Source organism: Artemia sp. Qi Xiang Cuo, chromosome 1 (genome assembly GCF_049724085.1).
Source record: "Artemia sp. Qi Xiang Cuo chromosome 1, ASM4972408v1, whole genome shotgun sequence".
Classification (NCBI taxonomy): domain Eukaryota; kingdom Metazoa; phylum Arthropoda; class Branchiopoda; order Anostraca; family Artemiidae; genus Artemia; species Artemia sp. Qi Xiang Cuo.
Window position 1 is genome coordinate 106,266,855 of NC_142794.1, and position 18,446 is coordinate 106,285,300.

Sequence of the window (18,446 nt, forward strand, 5' to 3'; positions counted from 1 at the left end):
CCAGGAAAAAAAAAATTAAAATAAACACTCATCCGTAATCGGCAAAAGATACAGTAGCCGACATTTTAGTACACAAGAGCTTAAACTTATACATTAGTGTTCTCTGATATGATGAATCTGATGGTGTGGTTACCATTAACTTTGCTTCACTCTTTGCCCCCCTCCCCCTTTTTTTTGAAAATCAGGCAAATTGTCTCGGGCCAATAGCTTTAGTTGGGTAACATTAAAAGTTTATGAATTTTATGTATTTAGGATCAGCATAAAAAACCAATTGTTTTAATTTACCAATTGTTATCAAAATTCAGTTTTTTGAATTTCTTTTGCTATTATTTTGCCATTTTTTTTATAGTAACTGCTTGATGTATTGAGCTCTTATAGTGAATTCACCCGCATTTTTTTTCATTCTTTGCCAGTTGTTCATGTTTCTAGCCGCAGAAAATGGCATAACTAATTTCTTTTTTCCGTTCTAGGTACAGGATCATTGAACACCCATGTTGCTGTTTTAAATTTGGCTTTGAATTCAGACGGAGGGCCTGACACCCTATTAAGCTTGTCGTTTTTCAACCGTTATGGACCAATTTATATGGCCAAAAAGAAATTAATATATTTGTATATTTTCATGTTCTGTTATTTTTCGAGTTTGCGGTTTATATAAAAGTGTTTTAAGCTATTTGAATTACTTTGTTACTGGCTTTAAGACTGTTGCATAAATTTTAAGCAAGCCATCGTGTTTTTTAAAATACAATTTAAGCCTAAATTAGATTCTTCTTGTTTTTGATGTGTATATTTTAGGCTGTTTTTGCTCTTCTTCGTTCCCTTGTTCCTTCATTGTGTCTTCTTCGCCCAAACCAATGTATCACAGTTTTAAAACAATGAGTTAGAACGTGAGTGAGACAGCTTTTTTTGTGGCTCATTGCAAGTGCAGCATTATTCACTGTCGTTATCAAAATTGTTCCCCCATTTTCGTTTATTTTACTTTTCATTTCTTTTAGCCTTGCAATTGCTGGAAAAAACCACCTTTTGTCTTTTAATAGGTTTTAATGCTCATTTATTTACATAAAGGTGTACAATTTTTTTCTGTGCTATAGCTAAAAGGGGCATTATTATATTGTGTATGGTTGAACCTCCCTCCGAAATAGATTAATGATTGAAGGTTTATTCTTTCTTTCTTCTTTCCTTCATTTTACTCCAAAACGAATAAAACTTAAGCGCTTTTCCCAAAACGGAAACTGTTAAATGTTGAATTCAATGGTAAAAAGTTTGATAAAAAGAAAACTATGATCGAATCATTTTGTTCCCCATTGGCTTGTAGTTAGTTGCAGAAATGGCCTTAGATTCAGTCTGGGTTGTACAGAGGGTTGTCACCTATACCATGAAAGTGCTATCTGAATAGCAGGTTAAAACTTTGCCAAAACACGAAGAAAAATTTGGATAAACTAAAACTTGAGCAGATATTCGAGTAAGAAATAGTAACATCAAGGCGGTCTAGCGAATATTGGTAAACAAGGCCGTATCCAGAGGGTTATGAGTGCATGAATAGGTATGAAAATTAATTTTAAGAAGACTAAACTACTTAGACAAGAAATAAATGAGGCTGAAGAGGTGAGGCTAGGTAACAAGAAATTCTATCAAGAATACCCGTAAAAAAATTCTATTCCAACTCGAAGCAACAGAATACATCTATCTCCTCGAAGAATTTCATTCAAGAACAATTTCTGAACAGAGACAACTCTGCTCTGGAATGCACTTTCTACAAGATGCACATTCAAGAAGAAGGACAAATCGGCAGTGGTACTAGGGTTTTATCTAGAGAGAAATTCTTTTTTGACAATTTCGAGATTTTACTCGATGTTTTCGACATAATGGAGATCCATAGACTTGTAAATTTTCATTTTGTGTAGCACCTGCTCAGGGTTGTCACCTATACCTTGAAAGTGCTATTTTAGCACTATTACTGTCATTTTTTTACTGTAGCGCTAAAAATCGCTGCGTAGTATGCTAACTTGGGACAATTGTAGCGCTTTACGAACTGACCGTAGTGGCAACCCCCCTTGTACATGCCTGTTTTAGATAGCCTTCAGAAAGAGCTGCTTTAACAAATCCATCGAGGTCATTCAAGATACGTAATGGGACATTTTTCTTTGTTTTGCTTTGAGATTTATAGTTTATCTCTTAATTTTCAAAACCTTTGGTTAGTGTGGCACGTTTTACCGTGCCTTGCTGGATTCTGAAGGAATTTAGCAGTTTCGCTACAATTCTTGCATCAGAGGGTGAAATAGTTGCAAATTAAAGCTTCTAGCAGTGGTGGTGATCGTAAGGGGAGGGTCGGATTAGGAACGCTCTCCCCCCTTCTTAGATTATAAAAAATTATTTAGTTATCCCTTGTTCATAACTATTCTATCTCTGTTTTTTTAAATTGGAACAAATTTTCCATCTTATCTCGTTGTTTTCGTGAATTTGCACCAGTGGCATCTGTCATTAAAAGTATTTTTGCCATATCCTAAACGCTTCAAGAATCTTTAGACAAAAGATCATTAGTAATGTAAATAATCGCTTTTCAGAAAATACTTTCCGTAATATTTAATCATAAAGCAAGCTAAAGAAACACATTGAAAAAAAGAATCATAAACTCGGTGCTATAGTGCCGAGTACATATCATAGTTCTGAGTACATATAGTAATCGATTTACACCATTCAATACTATTAAATACACACTATCATCCGCCGATGAAGTAACATTTTTAGCGCCAAAACTGCAACAAATCAAATAATTGTCTAATTTAGCAATACTTGACAAATAATCTAGCGTCCACCTCGAGCTGTATCGTCATGAATAGTACCATATATTATTATGAATCGTACCGTTGTTCAAAAGAGGGTCGCGTGTCTCCATAAAATCAATTTAAAAAAAGCCAACGAAAGCAGTCTTATTCTTGTCCAGAAAGAGGTGGGGTCGAAGATTCAATTATTTACCCTGTGGCTGTTAATCATGGCTGAACTAAGGTTGGGTCTTCAGCACCCGGGCGGGGTCTTTTCTTGAGTCTGGGAAGAAGATTGCTAATTGTGACACCCAAGAAATTAAAATGTATCTTGAAGATGCCAGTTCTTAATTTCTGTACTCACGAAAATCAATGCAGTATTGTAGATAGCTTGATAGTAAACCCGTTTAGAAACGGTACCGGAGGAAACTTTACTTGCTAAAATCATTGTGCTAAGGACAAGTACGCCATTAATGGACATGGAAGTAAAGCGAGAGCAAGTCTACTTGATGTCCTACGTTCATCCCCTTCCCCAGGGACCAAAAGTTACAGTGATAACAATATCACATAGAAAAGAGCAGGAAAAGTTTAACCTTGTAGCCACACTAAAATATTCGTTAGACTAAAAAAATGATTTCTCTGATAGTGTCTCCAAGGAGCAAATGAAGCTTATTTGTTCTTTGCATTCGAGAAAAGTACCATGCTCTGTTTATCTATTGGATTTTCTACGGTACTGGAATTGGGGAATTACTATTCCGACCTAAATTATCTTCAGGTCCTAATATTAACAAAGAGCAATTGTGATTTCAGATCGCAAAGATGACCAGCCTGAGTACCAATGACCCGATTTTAGTGAGAAACTATTGCTAGGAAAACCCAAAAAATATTGCTCAATTTTTTCAATCTCTTGAAAAATAGTCACATAGTGCCTTTCGAATCGCTAGAGTTGAAATAATGGAGCACGTTCCAGCTGCACGTATCGCTTTGATCACTGTAGGTTTCCAAGAAATTGCAGTCCAGCCATAGAGCCAACCTTATTATTCCTCCATCATGTCTTGCAGACCTTTTGACAGTGCCATTTCAAAACGTACACTTAAGTCTTGAACCAAGGCTTCTTGGAGCTTTTTTGCGTGTTGTGCCTCTTGTAGAAATACCTCTTCTTGTTTTAGCTGATTTTCTAAGGATTCGTAATCGCTTCGAATGCTGTAAAAAAATATTGATCGGTTAAAAATATTGTTTGATTTTATTATTTCCATTGAGAATTTGCTGTGGATTATTAATTCTTTTCTATTGTTGCTATAGATTGAAGCAAATATAAATGATTCCAGATACACTTGAACTCTTATGAAGTACGGGAACCATTGGAGGCTATGAGTTATGAATAATTAGTCAAAGGAACCCCCAGAAAGTTAATCATATTTAAAAAGCGTTTAAAATATGAAATTTCCCGAAGACACACAACTTCTTTACCAATCCAATTTCTTTAATTTTATCAATATACAAACGAAAAATTATGGCTGGATTAACAAGGAAAATTGCATCAGGATTTTCAGGATGAATGGTATATTTCTATGACAATCTTAAAGTATTTTTTTTAGGTGGGTCGCAATTATTTTTACAGTATTAACAGCTTAAAATAATAATTAAGCAAAAGATATCCATTTGGATTATGCTATCTAGAATAACCCGTTGTGTTCGTTAATTCCCAAATACAGTGACTTCGTGAAGAACGAATTCGAGTAGTCCATTTAATTTACGGAAAGAAGGACAAAAATACTTTGAAAAATACTAACATAATGCAGAAAAATCACACATACTCTAGAAGATAACTTTTTACACATTTGCTGATGAAGGCATGGCTCGAAAGGGTTGATTCCCCCGTCCCTGCTTTTTGAGAAGTTCTATAAGTCGTTTATTTTGGCCTCATCGAGGTCCCGTGTGCTCAATTCAGAGACAGTCTAAGTCGTATTTTCTTCTCATGTAAAGGCTTTTGCATTTTCAAAGTTCTCGGTAAAGAAATTGCTGATTCTGACACAGCTGAGCTTTAGCCGATAGATACTATTTGCATCTTAATAGAATAGAGTTGTTTTAGTTTATTGTTTGTTTCTAATATTTCATTTTTAAATAGAGTTGTTTAAATCAAATGAGGTTTAAAAGAAACTTGATTGGTAGCAACTCTGAATTTTTGTCTGGTCGTTCAGATCTAGCCCCTACTTTTTGTGAAGTCGTTTAACTGGGCCTCATCCAGCTCCCAGGCGCTCAATTCAGGCACAGAAAGTCTACGTCGTATTTTCCTTCTCCTGAAAAGACATGGGGATTTTCAAACTTCTCAGTAGAGAAATGGCTGATTTTAGCACTGCTTAGCTTCAGTCGTAAAAACCGAAAACTGAATTCGCATGTAAGTAGAACAGTGCGGTTTTAGGAAGGGTAGAGGATGTGTCAAGCAAATTTTCACTCTTAGGTTAAAAATTTATAAGTGCCAGAGTCATCAAATACCTTTAGTCCTCAGTTTTACATATTATGAGGAAAAGTTCAATTCAGCTGACAGAAGAGCTTCAGCGAAGGTCTTATCTTTGTATGGTTCTCGCTGTCGCATATCTTCTAACGACATACATCTTTGTTGTTTACTTTGGTTTTGACTCGTTGTAATCCTCGCTGTTACATATCTTCTAACCGCATATTTCTTTGTTCTCTGCTTTGGTTTTTGACCTGTTGTAATTCTTGCTGTCGCAAGTCTTCTAACTGCATATTTCTTTGTTCTTCATTTTGGATTTTCACAACTTCAGACATTTTTTTATACCCTTTGCTTGAGCTGCTTGGATTAGTCTTGTCTAAGATTTGGGGGTTATGGTCTAACACGTACTAGAGATTTTAATGTTTAAACAAATTTTTTTTCCAAAATACCTTTAAAAGATCCTTCACTTAACTTGTAAGGTCGAGTTGGATATAACTCCACAAATTGTACAATAGAGACCATGTCTTTCACTACATTATGAGAGGCTTTGAATTATCTGAGGTTCCAACTATACTATACTATAAAAACTGTACGTCAAAAATGACCAAAATATGACATTCAACATCATTATCTGAGTCAGCAGCCATGGCGGCAATTGTAGTTTGCAGATTTTCTGTACCCTCTTCCAGTATTTCGCCGTCGGGGTGTGTCACCATGCTCAAGGGGGGTTTCAGTCCTTGGCGACGACTCATTTAGCACCCGAAACAGCATTAAGAGGAGTAAAGCCGAGTTTGTTTCTCTTCTTTTTTTTTAATTGACAACTGAAAAGGCCCTCTCGGCACAAGCAGACGAATGTGGTAGGATAAGCATTTTCATCATGAAATTCACCCAAGAATGGAAACTTTTGACTTGAGGACTATCACATCGTTCTAGTACTTTACCCCCGAAATTAACCGGGTCAGAATCTGCATATCATGGCAGCCTTTTCCATTCTTTGTCAATGTTTTCTACATCAGTCTTTTTTGTCAAATTTGGAAACTGGACAAGTAGTGAGACAATGCTCAAGTTTGAGAAGTCGGGAGATACAGCTGTCTTTGGATCCAGTCTGTCAAAATTTTTGACATGCAGTATGCTTTTTGTACTTGCAACAGTATATATTTACACATTGTAACCTTCATTCTAATTAACGATCTCATCCTATATACTTTACGTAGTTTCCAAAAAATACTACTCAACTTTTTATTATTGAGCTTAGTAACCTAAGCTTACATGAAAGTTCTAAGCTTAAATAGGAATATTTTGATGAAAAAATTTTGATAGTTTTTTAATAATCTTGAAAGGAGTTTATCTGCAATACAATGTATTTTTTCTCTGTTTTGTAAACATGAAATCTTTTTAGGATTTATCCTATAGGCTTTAATATAGGCTATAGGCTATGGCAATAAAACCTCACATTGTCTTTTTATCATTTTCATCTCAATCATTATTTATCATCTGGTCCTTAAAAAAAAAAAAAAAAAAAAAAAAAAAAAAAAAAATCACAAATGCAAGTACAAAAGAAGACCTTCACTGGTCATGAGATAAATTCTTTTTCTTAACTACATTATCACTGAGGCACATCCAAACGCTTACAGCAGTATGCAACTTGCCTGAAGTAAGACATCTTCTTTGTTTTAGAATCTGCGTAATAAAAAACAGTATGAAACCATGAGTCACCTCATTCAGAAGAGAAGAGGCACTCAAGTTCGCAACATTCACCTAACACGATGGTCAGCAGCCAATTTAGTTACAGACTAAAACATAAATAATGCGACTATTATTTAATTTCTGGGAGCAAAATATGGTTTTGTGTGTTATAAGCCAAAAGATGGGACTATTCACGACCATCAAAAATTCGAAAGTCATTATAGTTTAATTGTTAACTTTTCATTTTCAGTCGGTAATACTTGATACACAGAGAGATGTTTTTGTCAGACTTTTGAAAGCTGGAAGTGAGTCCTTACGAAAAACTGAAAAAAGGTGACTGCTTGTCTGTCTCTTATCTTGACTGAAGCGAACAAGATCAGGATAAATAAAATTATTTATAGATGAAAGAATACAAACATCAGTGGAAAAATACTGAATTGTACCGCATTGTACCATCATTCTGTAAAATGTACCAAATTTTTGTGTGATTGTACTAAATTGTACCAGTAGATGTGAAATGTACCAAAATGGTACAATTATGCCATTGGTGGCATCAGGGTTGCCACAGGGAGTACCAAAGTACTATTATTATACTTTTTAATCAAGGGAGTACTTTCTGAATACGTTCTGTGAAAGTAGTACTTTTTCGATACTTTTTGTTAAAAGAAGTACTTTTTGCTAAAAGTAATGCCTTTTTAAAATTTATTGTTCAAGAAATCAACTTGTTCATGAGCTATCTGTTTTCCTGTAAAAAAGAAATGATTTTCGTTTTTTTTTACAAACATTTGTGTAACAAGAAGTAAAACATAACATACTAATATTTTCATTTATTGATTGCTCTCTTGTTATGCTAACAAATAGATACTACATTATATTACAGGGTAGAGACAGACAGCTTTTGGGTTTTTGTTCAGTCGCACATTAGATAAATGTCTAGAAAGAAGAATTGTATAGAGAGACTGGAAATAGGTAAATATTATTTTGAAAAGGTTAGGCGGTAAAGATTATAAGAAGTTATTTCGAAATAAAACATTATAATATTGGCACTCTATCATTAAAGTACTAGGGGTGGGCTCTTTGGTGCCCACCCTCTTCTTGAAATCCTAGACTAAAAAGACGCTCTTAAATCAAAGATATTAAAACCAGTAGTTATATAGGATACCTCTGTTTTGTTGATGAATGTTTTACAAAAAAAAATTGAACATTATTTAACCAGGTGCGTTTGATAAAACTACTAATGCCCTATATTCAGGAAATGTTCTTCTCGACGTTACTCCTTCCCTCCCTAACTTGAAGCTTGAATATAATCTAAGGTTACAAGCAAAAGTGTGTTGTTTTTCAGTGGAATTATGAACAGATGCTAGTCAGAGATAGTCTAACTACAAAAATGGTAGAAGCTGTCAAAGTGAGTTAATATTGGATATAGAAAAGCAGGAATCATTATTCAGGTTTCAATGGTGTAAATTAGAGAGTGTGATATCCCTCCTTTGATTCTTTCTCCCCTTAGACTTTGAAAGCACATGTTTTGAGGGATACTTTATTGAAAAATCTTTTTGTATATTCAGTGAAAAAATGAAATTGGTAAATTGGTACTTATCTGTTAGCAAGTACACACTCGAAATTTGGATCTATAAAATCAGACAATAACCGATTTTTTCCCGTGTGTATACGGAAAAAAAGTAGCTTCGAATCAGTGGAAAACTACATTGCAGGTTTATTTTAATAAATATTTAGTTGGTATTTTGGTTATGTTGCACTTTGAATGCAGGCCTGCTATACTGAACCCCTAACCTCCCCTTTAATGTACAAATATACAGCCCAAATTATATACCCTTTTTTGGTTTGATTTTTCATTTATTATTTTCTTTCCTCTCTTAGCTTCATACGTAATGTATAGCCAGTGTGGTCTTAGAAAGTGTTTACCAAATTACATGTATCCTATTTATCTCCCAAGCGTCTCAGTTGTTTCAACCCCATACCAGCAGGTCCGTACCAGCAGGTGTACTGGCTAACAGATAAGTACCAGTTAATCTAACGCCGGTCTGGGCGTTAATTTAACCGAAGGGGACTTTGAAAACCAATTGATAACAGTTTTTTTGGTAAAATCATAGAATAGGGAATATTCAGAAGGAGGCACGTTACAAAAACAATTCTTACTTCATAATATGCAAAAAAATTGCAGTTAAAACATTTGGATGCTCTTCCACCGTATTTTACCTCCAAAACTCACTAATATGCCAATACATAGCCTAAATAAAATGTTTTCCATGCATGCTTTTTCCATGCTTTTAAAACTGGTTAGTCGTAAATTGAATCAACGCTGACAAAACCAGTAAATGGAAAAAATACATGGGAAATTTATAATTTGGGCTGTATATCTGAATATTAGGGGGGAGGGTAAAATGTAGTGCTTTTATTGGTTCCTGTTTCCCATCCCATTTGTCAATAAAATGGTTAGCCATAAAGCGGTATTACTACAACACTAAGGGTGGCTGAAAGTGAACATCCACAGATGAGACGTTTTTATACATAGTTGCATCCCATTTAAGTTACTATTTTTGGTCTTGTTAGAAGACAGTTAAGGAGAACTAACCGTAGAGAAATAAAAAATTAACTTTGACTTATATGATAATGTCAAAGAGTAACTAATATGTTAAAAAAAAATGTGCTCCTTAAGAGGTGTCCCGCGAAGCGCAACAAGCGGCAAATTATTTGGGAGGTAGAACTTTTAAGACCATGAATAGTACCAATACTTTCCTTGGAATTATTATTTATTTCTCTTCAAAATCTTTTTATCTATCCAATAAACCCTAAATAAAACACCATTTTAAGCGTCAATCATCAGATATACTATATATGAAATTATGTTAATTTATGGAATCTTTATTACACGCGATAATATGCTTTAAAGCCAATAATGCTGTTTATATCAATAGTAAAAACAACGTGTCAAAACTTTAACTACTCCTTTTTCACGAGAACAGTTACCACGTAGTAGCCGTACCAGGTGCTACTAACTTGCTGACTTGTCTCGTTTAAAAGGATCAATTTATATTTAAAGTTTTGACAGGATGTTTTTATCATTATAATAAACAGCGCTGCCTGAGTAAAGAGCGATATGGGCACAATGCATTATTTATTTATTTTTTTGTTTATTGTTTTGACCAGGGTCCTTTGTATTGAAGGGGTTGTCGCAGAAACTTCGAAAAAGGCTCATTCGATTGGAAATTAAAAGGGCCAGTGCCCTTTTCAATAGTCGAAAGTGACTGGAGGGAAACTAATCCCTCTCCCATGTCCACCATTTCCCCAAACACATCCAATCAAAATTTTGAGATTGTCATTATGTTCAATGAAATTGAAAGGACCGGAAATTACGTCTTTGAGGATGTCAACATCCCCCCCCAGCCCGCTGGGCAAGAGTTGTAAGTTTTGCCCTGTGGGCGTTTAAGGCTTATATAGAAAAGGTTATCGTATAAACTTCGGAGAGGGCTCATTGCATTGCTAATCTGACGTTTTAGTGCCCTTATTGATATTCAGAGCGATTGGAGGGTGGATACGCCCCCCCCTAAACACCTCTTATTTTCCCGGAATGCATCTGATAGAAGTTTTTAAATGGCCATTTGTTGTCTTAGAAACTTGGAAAAGAGTTCATTCGATTGGAAATTTAAAGGGCTAGTGCCCTTTTTGAATAGTCGAAAGTGATTGGAGGGCAACAAACCCCCTTCCACGCCCACCATTTCCCCGAGCACATTCAATAAAAATTTTGAGATAACCATTTTGTTCAACGTAGTTGAAAGATCCGGAAATCATGTCTCTGAGGATGTCAATCCACCCACAGCTCTCAGGGCAAGGCGTGTAATTTATGCCCTGGGGGCATTTAAGGTTCATATACAAAGGATGGTCGTATAAACTTCGGAGGGGGCTCGTCGGATTGCAAATCAGAAGATTTAGTGCCCTTTTTGAGATTCAGAGTGATCAGAGGGTGGATGTCCCCTTACACCTTCTATTTTCCTGAAATACATCTGATAGAAATTTTGACGTGGCTAATTGATGTCGTTGAAACTTTGAAATGAGCTCATTCGATTGAAAATTGAAAAGGATAGTGCCCTTTTTAATAGTCAAAAGTGTTTGGAGAATAAATAACCTCCCTGTCCCCTCCCTGTCCACAATTTCCCGAAACACATCGAATAAAAATTTTCAGATAGCCATTTTTTTTTCAACGTAATTGAAAGGTCGCGAAACTATGTATTTGAGGATGACAACCCCCCACAGTCCTCAGGGCAAGAGTTGTAAGTTATACCCTGGGGGCAAATAAGTTATATATAGAAATCGTGATCGTATAAACTTCGGAGGGGCTCATTGAACTCACAATAAGAAGTTCTATTGCCTTTTTTAAGATTCAGAGTAATCGGAGGGTGGATACCCCCCTAAACCTCGTATTTCCTCAAAATGCATCTTATAGAAATTTTGAGATGGCCATTTTTTGTCGTAGAAACTTCGAAAACAGCTTATTCGATAGGAAATTGAAAGGGCCGGTGCCCTTTTCAATAGGCGAAAGTGATTGGAGGTCAACTAACCCCCCTTCCACGCCAAACATTTATCCAAACACATCCAATAAAAATTTTGAGATAGTCATTCTGTTCAACATGATTGAAAGGACCGGAAATTATGTCTTGGAGGATGACACCCCCCCCACAGTCCGCACGGAAATGGTTGTAAGTTATGCCCTGGGGGTCTATAAGGTTTATATATAAAGGGTGATCGTATAAACATTGGAGGGGGCTCGATGGATTGGTAATCAGAAGTTGTAGTGCCCTTTTTCAGACTTGAAGGGTGGATACCCCCCTTCCCCCTTCAATGCCTTGTATTTTCCCGAAATGCATGTAATAGAAATTTCGAGATGGCCATTTGTTGTCGTAGAAACTTTGAAAAAGGCTCATTCAATTGGAAATTGAAAGGGATAGTGACCTTCTTATTAGTCAAAAGTGATTGGGGGGCAACAAGCGCCCCCCATGCCGATTAATTCCCAAAAAACATCTAATCAAAATTGTGGGATAGCCATTTTGTTCAGTGTACTTGAAAGTTCTGCAAATTATGTATTTGACAACCCCCATACCTTTTCCAGACCAGAACATAATTTGCACTTTACTGAAAAAAAAAAAAAAATGGCTGTGGATCGTCAGTTTAGTATACATATACTTATATGTATTCCTTAAAGTTTCAATAATTTTTAATTTGTTAAAGTTAACAAAGTCAAAATATTTGAAAAGTATTTTGTTTATTTAAATCATACAATAAATAACCGAGTCAAACTCAAAACGAGCAAAAATTAACATGAGTAGGGCTGACAACCCACATGCCGTCTAAAGATCAGAACATAAATTGCACCTTACTGAAAACAAAATACATTAAAAATGTTTTCACTTTGTTTTTATTGTTTAAAATATTTTTACTAGATATATGAAGGGGGAAGTCTTCTAGTTTGCTAACTTCCGCTGCAACCCGAATACCAGACAAGTACAATTAAATTACTTAGTGCTATGTACGAGACTAACACTGCTGTTATTCGGGTAGAAAATGAGGTTAGTAACTGGATTTGTATTATATCAGGAGTTAAGCAGGGTTAATTCCTATCTCCTTTTATATGGATTATTTTGATGGACTTTGCCTTAAGGAACAGAGGAAAGGGCAATGGAAGAATATGGAATCAAATGTGGAAAAAGACTTTCCTGGACTTAGATTGTGTTCATGAGTTAAGCATTCTAGATCAACTTTTAGACGTTTTGCCAGTTTAAGATGCTAGAATAGGTTTGAAAATTAATGTTAAGAAGACTAAGTCACTAAGGCTTGGAATGAGTGAAGATGGGAACTTGTGGGTGACGCCGGGTAACGAAAAGATTGACCAAGTAATCAGCTTCACTTACATAGGGAGCATTATTTTGAAAGACGGTGGGTGCCGTGAAGATGTTAAAAGTAGAAAAGCCAAGGCCAGGATGATTTTTATTAGGGAATTTTAATGGACAGGTTAGTAGAAATCAGGATAGATGGTATCCTAGCCTAACTCCTCTACCAGTGCAATATGTCCAGAGCCTCCCTTTTTACTTTCTCCTGTGAAGTCCTGACTTCCCTTAAATATTTTCTTGTGGCCCTTTCTCAACCCATGTAAGGACATCCAAATTTCGTTTTGGCCCAGATAGATTGCCAAACTGCACAAGCCTGCCTATTTAAAAAGCTGGATGACTAAAACTAAAAATGAATTACCAGACATAATTAATTATGCCAAGTACTAATTGATACAAAGGCACATTATTTGATACAAAGGCACATTGACTAAAGCTTTGTAATCTGCTGAATCAACTGCATGGTCATAATCTATAAAATCAGGACTAAAAGGGTTTATTGTTCAAGTAGTTCCCAATTACTTACAGAAATTACTTAGTTCCCAATTACTGTTTCATTAAAATGCTTACCTACTCTTCTCGCTTCTTTTTTCATCCAAATCATCAAGTTTCTCTCGGATCCTCCACCTTTTTACTTCGTGATCTGCTACGACTTGCTTTATAGCCTGTAGCAATAGCTCTTCTCTGACATACCTTCTTCTAGTTAAATACATATTATTGATATTCTCAAGTACCTCTCTCTCCTCTTGTTGTAAGATATATGGCCCATTCCATGCTTTCACACGGTCATCACTCCCTTTCTCATACAGCACTCTGTATTCCTGTTGTTGAACATTTACTGTATTTGAGGGTCCTGGTGAAAGACAGTCATTCTGTGACTTATTATTATTTGGCTTTGGACTAATTAAAACAGGTGGTGATGAGAATATCTCTCTTAGTTCGTTTACTTTATCCCCTTTTTCTACAATTGTTTCAAGTCTCTTTGGTGCAGCAAAAATTGCATTAGAAATTTGCGCGCTGGGGTTCTCCATGTAGTGCCATCTGTTCACTTCAAGCTCTTCAAAACTAAAACTCTCAAATTCACAACTTTCTTCGCCATACCTTTCTTCTTCTTCATCTGTTTTATCATTATTAAGTTGTAATAGCTCCTTGTTTTCGTATTCACAAATTGATTTTTCCCAGTTTTCTCGTTGTTTCAAATATTGCTTTACTGCTGCATTCCTTTCTGTTTCTCCCATTATTTCTAAGGTTTTCACTTCTTCCAGCTTTGTGCAGCGGAGAACTTCCATTGATATGGACTTCGCCCATAGGTTGAATTCTTCTGGTGATTCAAACTTTGAAAGAAAATAAATCAATTCAATCATCTAACTTTATTGTGGATGGTGAAAATTTGGTTGTCTTGATCTGACAAACCGTTGGATAGATTTTAGTGTCTGTGCCTACAAGTAGGGAAGCATCAGTAGGCGCGACGAGTACAAGATCATTGACCCCCAACGAGGTTGAATCCTATGAGTACAAGTTGACATGCCTAATTCTAGGCCTGTTTGTTGGTTTTGTTGTTTGATGGTTATATGGTTTGATGGTTGGTTTGATATTGTTTGATGGTTATGGGTGTTGTTTCATGGCTCTGACGGCTAATGATTGCTTTGATGTTGTTTGATGGTTATGAGTGTTGTTTCATGGTTCTGTTTGTTTGTTGCTCAACTTGTTTGATGTTTCTAAGCCTATTACTACGAACAGAAGTTTACATCATTGCTGGATAAGAGTGTCTAACGGGACAGGATCAATGGTACTTAATTCTAGGTCAATGGATGGTAAAATTCTACTTTAGTTACTTTTGGCTATCTTGGAAAGGGGTTAGGCTAGGAAAATGAAGCTTTCAGGGATGGATTTACATGCTAAGGTATGTCCCGGGAAGGTACTTTGATGTACCTACCTCCACTCCTCCCCCCTCCCTATATATAAGGGTAAATTACTGCACATTACTAGTTGTTTTAGCTCACATTTCATCCTATATTACTTTCACAATTATAAATCACTGCTTACCTTACACAACTTCAGCTTTTAACCTTGTTCATTGAAATATATTCCAAAATCCTATTTTCCTTTAACATTCATTCCTTTTAACTTATTTACTATATAGCTGACCTGCTTGTGAAACCCATTTGTGATGTCACAACTTTGCTTAACATAACCCCTTTAAGGGTTGCATGCAAATGCCATGGGGTAGAAGAGTGTGTTGATAAGCCATTTAAACTGTATTAATTAGGGAAAGGATTTGACAAGAGATAGCCTACACCAGTAAAAAAAATCCAAATTGTTTTTAGAGGACAAATTATGTTATGAGAAGATGTTTTTATTTTTATAGGTCCATGCGCTCATAAAGTTTCTGTTGAGTTTATTGGAACACTAGCATGGACTTCCTGTAGTTATAGACTCTCCATAAAACGTTTAAAAGTGCAAAGATGCACCTTAGCCAGGGGGGAAGTTGTGCTTGGGGTGGATTTCTAAGGGGAGAATTTTCCTTTGGGAGGGAAATTTCAGATGAGTGAATATTCTGGGGGAAATTTTACATTATGGAGTTTTGACAGAATTACTATATGAAATTCTTTTTAATTGTTTTACTTTGTCTCTGCCAAATTTTTTATTTGGAGATGTTCCGGAGGCTTTTTTCTGTGCGTTTTGTTTTCTGGGAAATAATTTCCATGGAAGGGGGCATTTCTGGAGTGGCCAAGAAGTCAATATATAGATTAAAGTCTTATTCCAATGAAAAAAATGCTAAGAAGAACTTTTCAGGGTGAATTGTCCACAAGCAATTTTACAGAGGGGGGATTCTCAGCAAGGAAAGAATCGTCTGGAGGGAATTTGACGGTGGGAGGTGCACTTTACGTTGGATGAAATTTCCACGGAGGAGTTCCGTGAGGGGGAGGGGTATATTTCATAGACGGTGGACCAGATTTAGCAGCATTATTCGAAAAACAAACAGAAATTATGCCATATATGAAGGATTGCCCCTCCTCAATACCTTATTCTTTACGCTAAAGTTTGACTGTTTGCTAAAATTGAAAAAAGGGGCTTTTTGATTAGAATAGGAAGCTTTTTTAATGGTGCTAACAGCTTTAGCGTAAAGAGCAAGGTATTGTGGAGGGGCGACCCTTCATATCCGGAATAAATCTGATAAACTAATATGCCAATTGTGTTTTAATTTTTCATGCACTGTGAGCCAAAATCAAACCATTATTAGTTGAAAAATGTTCAGAAGTTAAAAAAAACAAGTTCTATTAACTGAAAGTAAGGAGCGACATTAAAACTTAAAATGAATAATAATTATTCCGTATATGAAAGGGGCTGTCCCCTCCTCAACCCCTAGCTCTTTACGCTAAAGTAACGTAAAGAGCAAGGCGTAAAGGAGGGGAGAGTCCCTTTCATATACGGTATAATTGCTGTTCGTTTTAAGTTTTAATGTCGCTCCTTACTTCCAGTTAAAAAAAAAACTAGTTTTTATTACTTAATCTCATAAAGACAATACTTTTGTCAACATATGAAGAACCGTGTATATTGCAATTATATCTGTCTGGTTTATATGCAAAGTAACACAAGAGACGAAAATTAACGAACAAGAGAGTAGTGAAGAATTATGGTATACAAAGTAAAATTTGGCAGGGATAGTCACTAGTGATAAATCACTAGGGAAGGCAACATGATTGGATGATTTTCGGGGATTTGGGGAACCAAATTTTTTTTGGGGTGGCACATAGATTTCTGGGGAAATCGCCGAATATTTGGGAACAGTGCAAGCCCTGCTTTATTTCTAATCAGGAAAATCGAAATACTTAAACCACACGAGAAAAGAAAAGCTTCGACTTTGCGGTTGACGCAATAAAGAATTGCCGCAAAATTAATTGAAAGTCAACCAAACACCGCCACCTCTTCCGGCGGCGCGCCAGCGACGTTGTGACACTTCAGTGGCGGTCAACTGAGCCTCTTGTTGACGGCGTTTGGTGGATGCGCCGGCATGGTCCTGGGGTCTAGGTAAGACACAGAGCACTATAAACATCAGAATCGACTTAAGAGGACAAGTTATGTCACGAGAAGATGTGTTTGAAATCCCCCTTTGCCCCAAACTCAAAATTTTCCAAAATTTTACTTTAGAAGCTTTTTTAAATATTTCTAAAGCGATAAAACATAGAGCGCTACAAACATCAGAATCAACTTTAGAGGATAAATTATGTTATGGGAAGATGTTTTTGAAATCCCCCTTCCCCCCAAACTCAAAATTTTCCAAAATTTTAATTTAGATAGCTTTTTTTAAATATTTCTAAAGGTCTAAGAGATAGAGAGCTACAAATATCAGAATAAACTTCAGAGGACAAATTATGTTAGGGCAAGATGTTTTTTAAATCCCCCTTCCCCCCAAACTCAAAATTTTCCAAAATTATACTTTAGAAGCTTTTAAAATATTTCTTAAGCACAAATAGATAGAGCGCTACAAATATAAGAATCGACTTCAGAAGGACAAATTATGTTATGGGAAGATTTTTTTGAAATCCCCTTTCCCCCAAACTCAAAATTTTCCAAAATTTTACTTTAGAAGCTTTTTAAATATTTCTAAAGCACTAAGACATAGAGCGCTACAAACATCAGAATCAACTTTAGAGGATAAATTATGTTATGGGAAGATGTTCTTTAAACTCCCTTCCCACCAAACTCAAAATTTTCCAAAATTCTACTTTAGAAGCTTTTTTCAAATATTTCTAAAGCCCTAAGACATAGAGCACTACAAACATCAGAATCAACTTTAGACGACAAATTATGTTATTGGAAAATGTTTTTGAAATCCCCCTTCCCCCCAACCCCAAAATTTTCCAAAATTCTACTTCAGAAGCTTTTTTAAATATATGTAAAGCGCTAAGACATGGAGTGCTACAAACATCAGAATCAACTTTAGAGGACAAGTTATGTTATGGGAAGATGTTCTTAAGATCCCCTTTCCCCCAAAACTCAAAATTTTCCAAAATTCTACTTCAGAAGCTTTTTCAAATTAGGCTTTTCAAATTTCAAATTATCAACCAGATTTTAGAGTATGAAGGGGGAATGGGATAAATGGTAAGGGGGATTTCAAAAACTTTGAATGACCTTTAAAATTTGTGAGTTATAGCAACGAAACCTTGCAAATAGATCTTCTGTTAAAATGAAGTACAACAAAATTGTTTTCAGCTTCAAAACTTTGCTCAATCCCAACTCATAGGGTTTTAAATATATGCAAATACATTTCCTAAATTTTGGAAATAAAACATTGATATGGCTTAAAATTCTGCTCAAATGATTTTCAGAACTAAAGCCAGAGAAAAAGAAACTGATAACTGACAATTAAGGTAAAATGTTGTTTTGTCAAAATTTCAATGGGTAATTGGTATTACAAAAACATCTTCCCATGACATAACTTGTCCTCTAAAGTTGATTCTGATGTTTGTAGCACTCTATGTCTTAGCGCTTTAGAAATATGTAAAAAAGCTTCAAAAGTGGAATTTTGGAAAATTTTGAGTTTGGAGGGAAGGGGGAATTATTGTAGAATTAATTTGGCCTCTAAACTCGATTCTGATGTTTGTAGCGCTCTACGTCTTAGCGCTTTACAAATAATTAAAA

General features: G+C 35.6%; 2 protein-coding genes across 9 annotated transcripts in view; one reads left to right on the forward strand and one right to left on the reverse strand.

Annotated features, from left to right (window-relative positions):
* LOC148957069 (NAD kinase-like) overlaps positions 1 to 757 on the forward strand; it is a 234,783-nt gene extending 234,026 nt beyond the window's left edge. For all 8 annotated transcript variants that reach the window (XM_089088508.1, XM_089088481.1, XM_089088473.1 and 5 more), the window contains one exon: positions 471 to 757. The gene's annotated coding sequence lies outside the window, so the exon portion shown is untranslated. The remainder of the gene's footprint in view (positions 1 to 470) is intronic.
* Positions 758 to 2,241: 1,484 nt separating this feature from the next.
* LOC148957071 (uncharacterized) overlaps positions 2,242 to 18,446 on the reverse strand; it is a 151,658-nt gene continuing 135,453 nt past the window's right edge. The window contains exons 3-4 of the mRNA XM_089097478.1: positions 13,371 to 14,134; positions 2,242 to 3,962 (exon numbers count right to left, since the gene is read on the reverse strand). Coding sequence (XP_088953604.1) covers positions 3,797 to 3,962; positions 13,371 to 14,134 — 930 coding nt within the window. The 3' untranslated portion in view covers positions 2,242 to 3,796. The remainder of the gene's footprint in view (positions 3,963 to 13,370; positions 14,135 to 18,446) is intronic.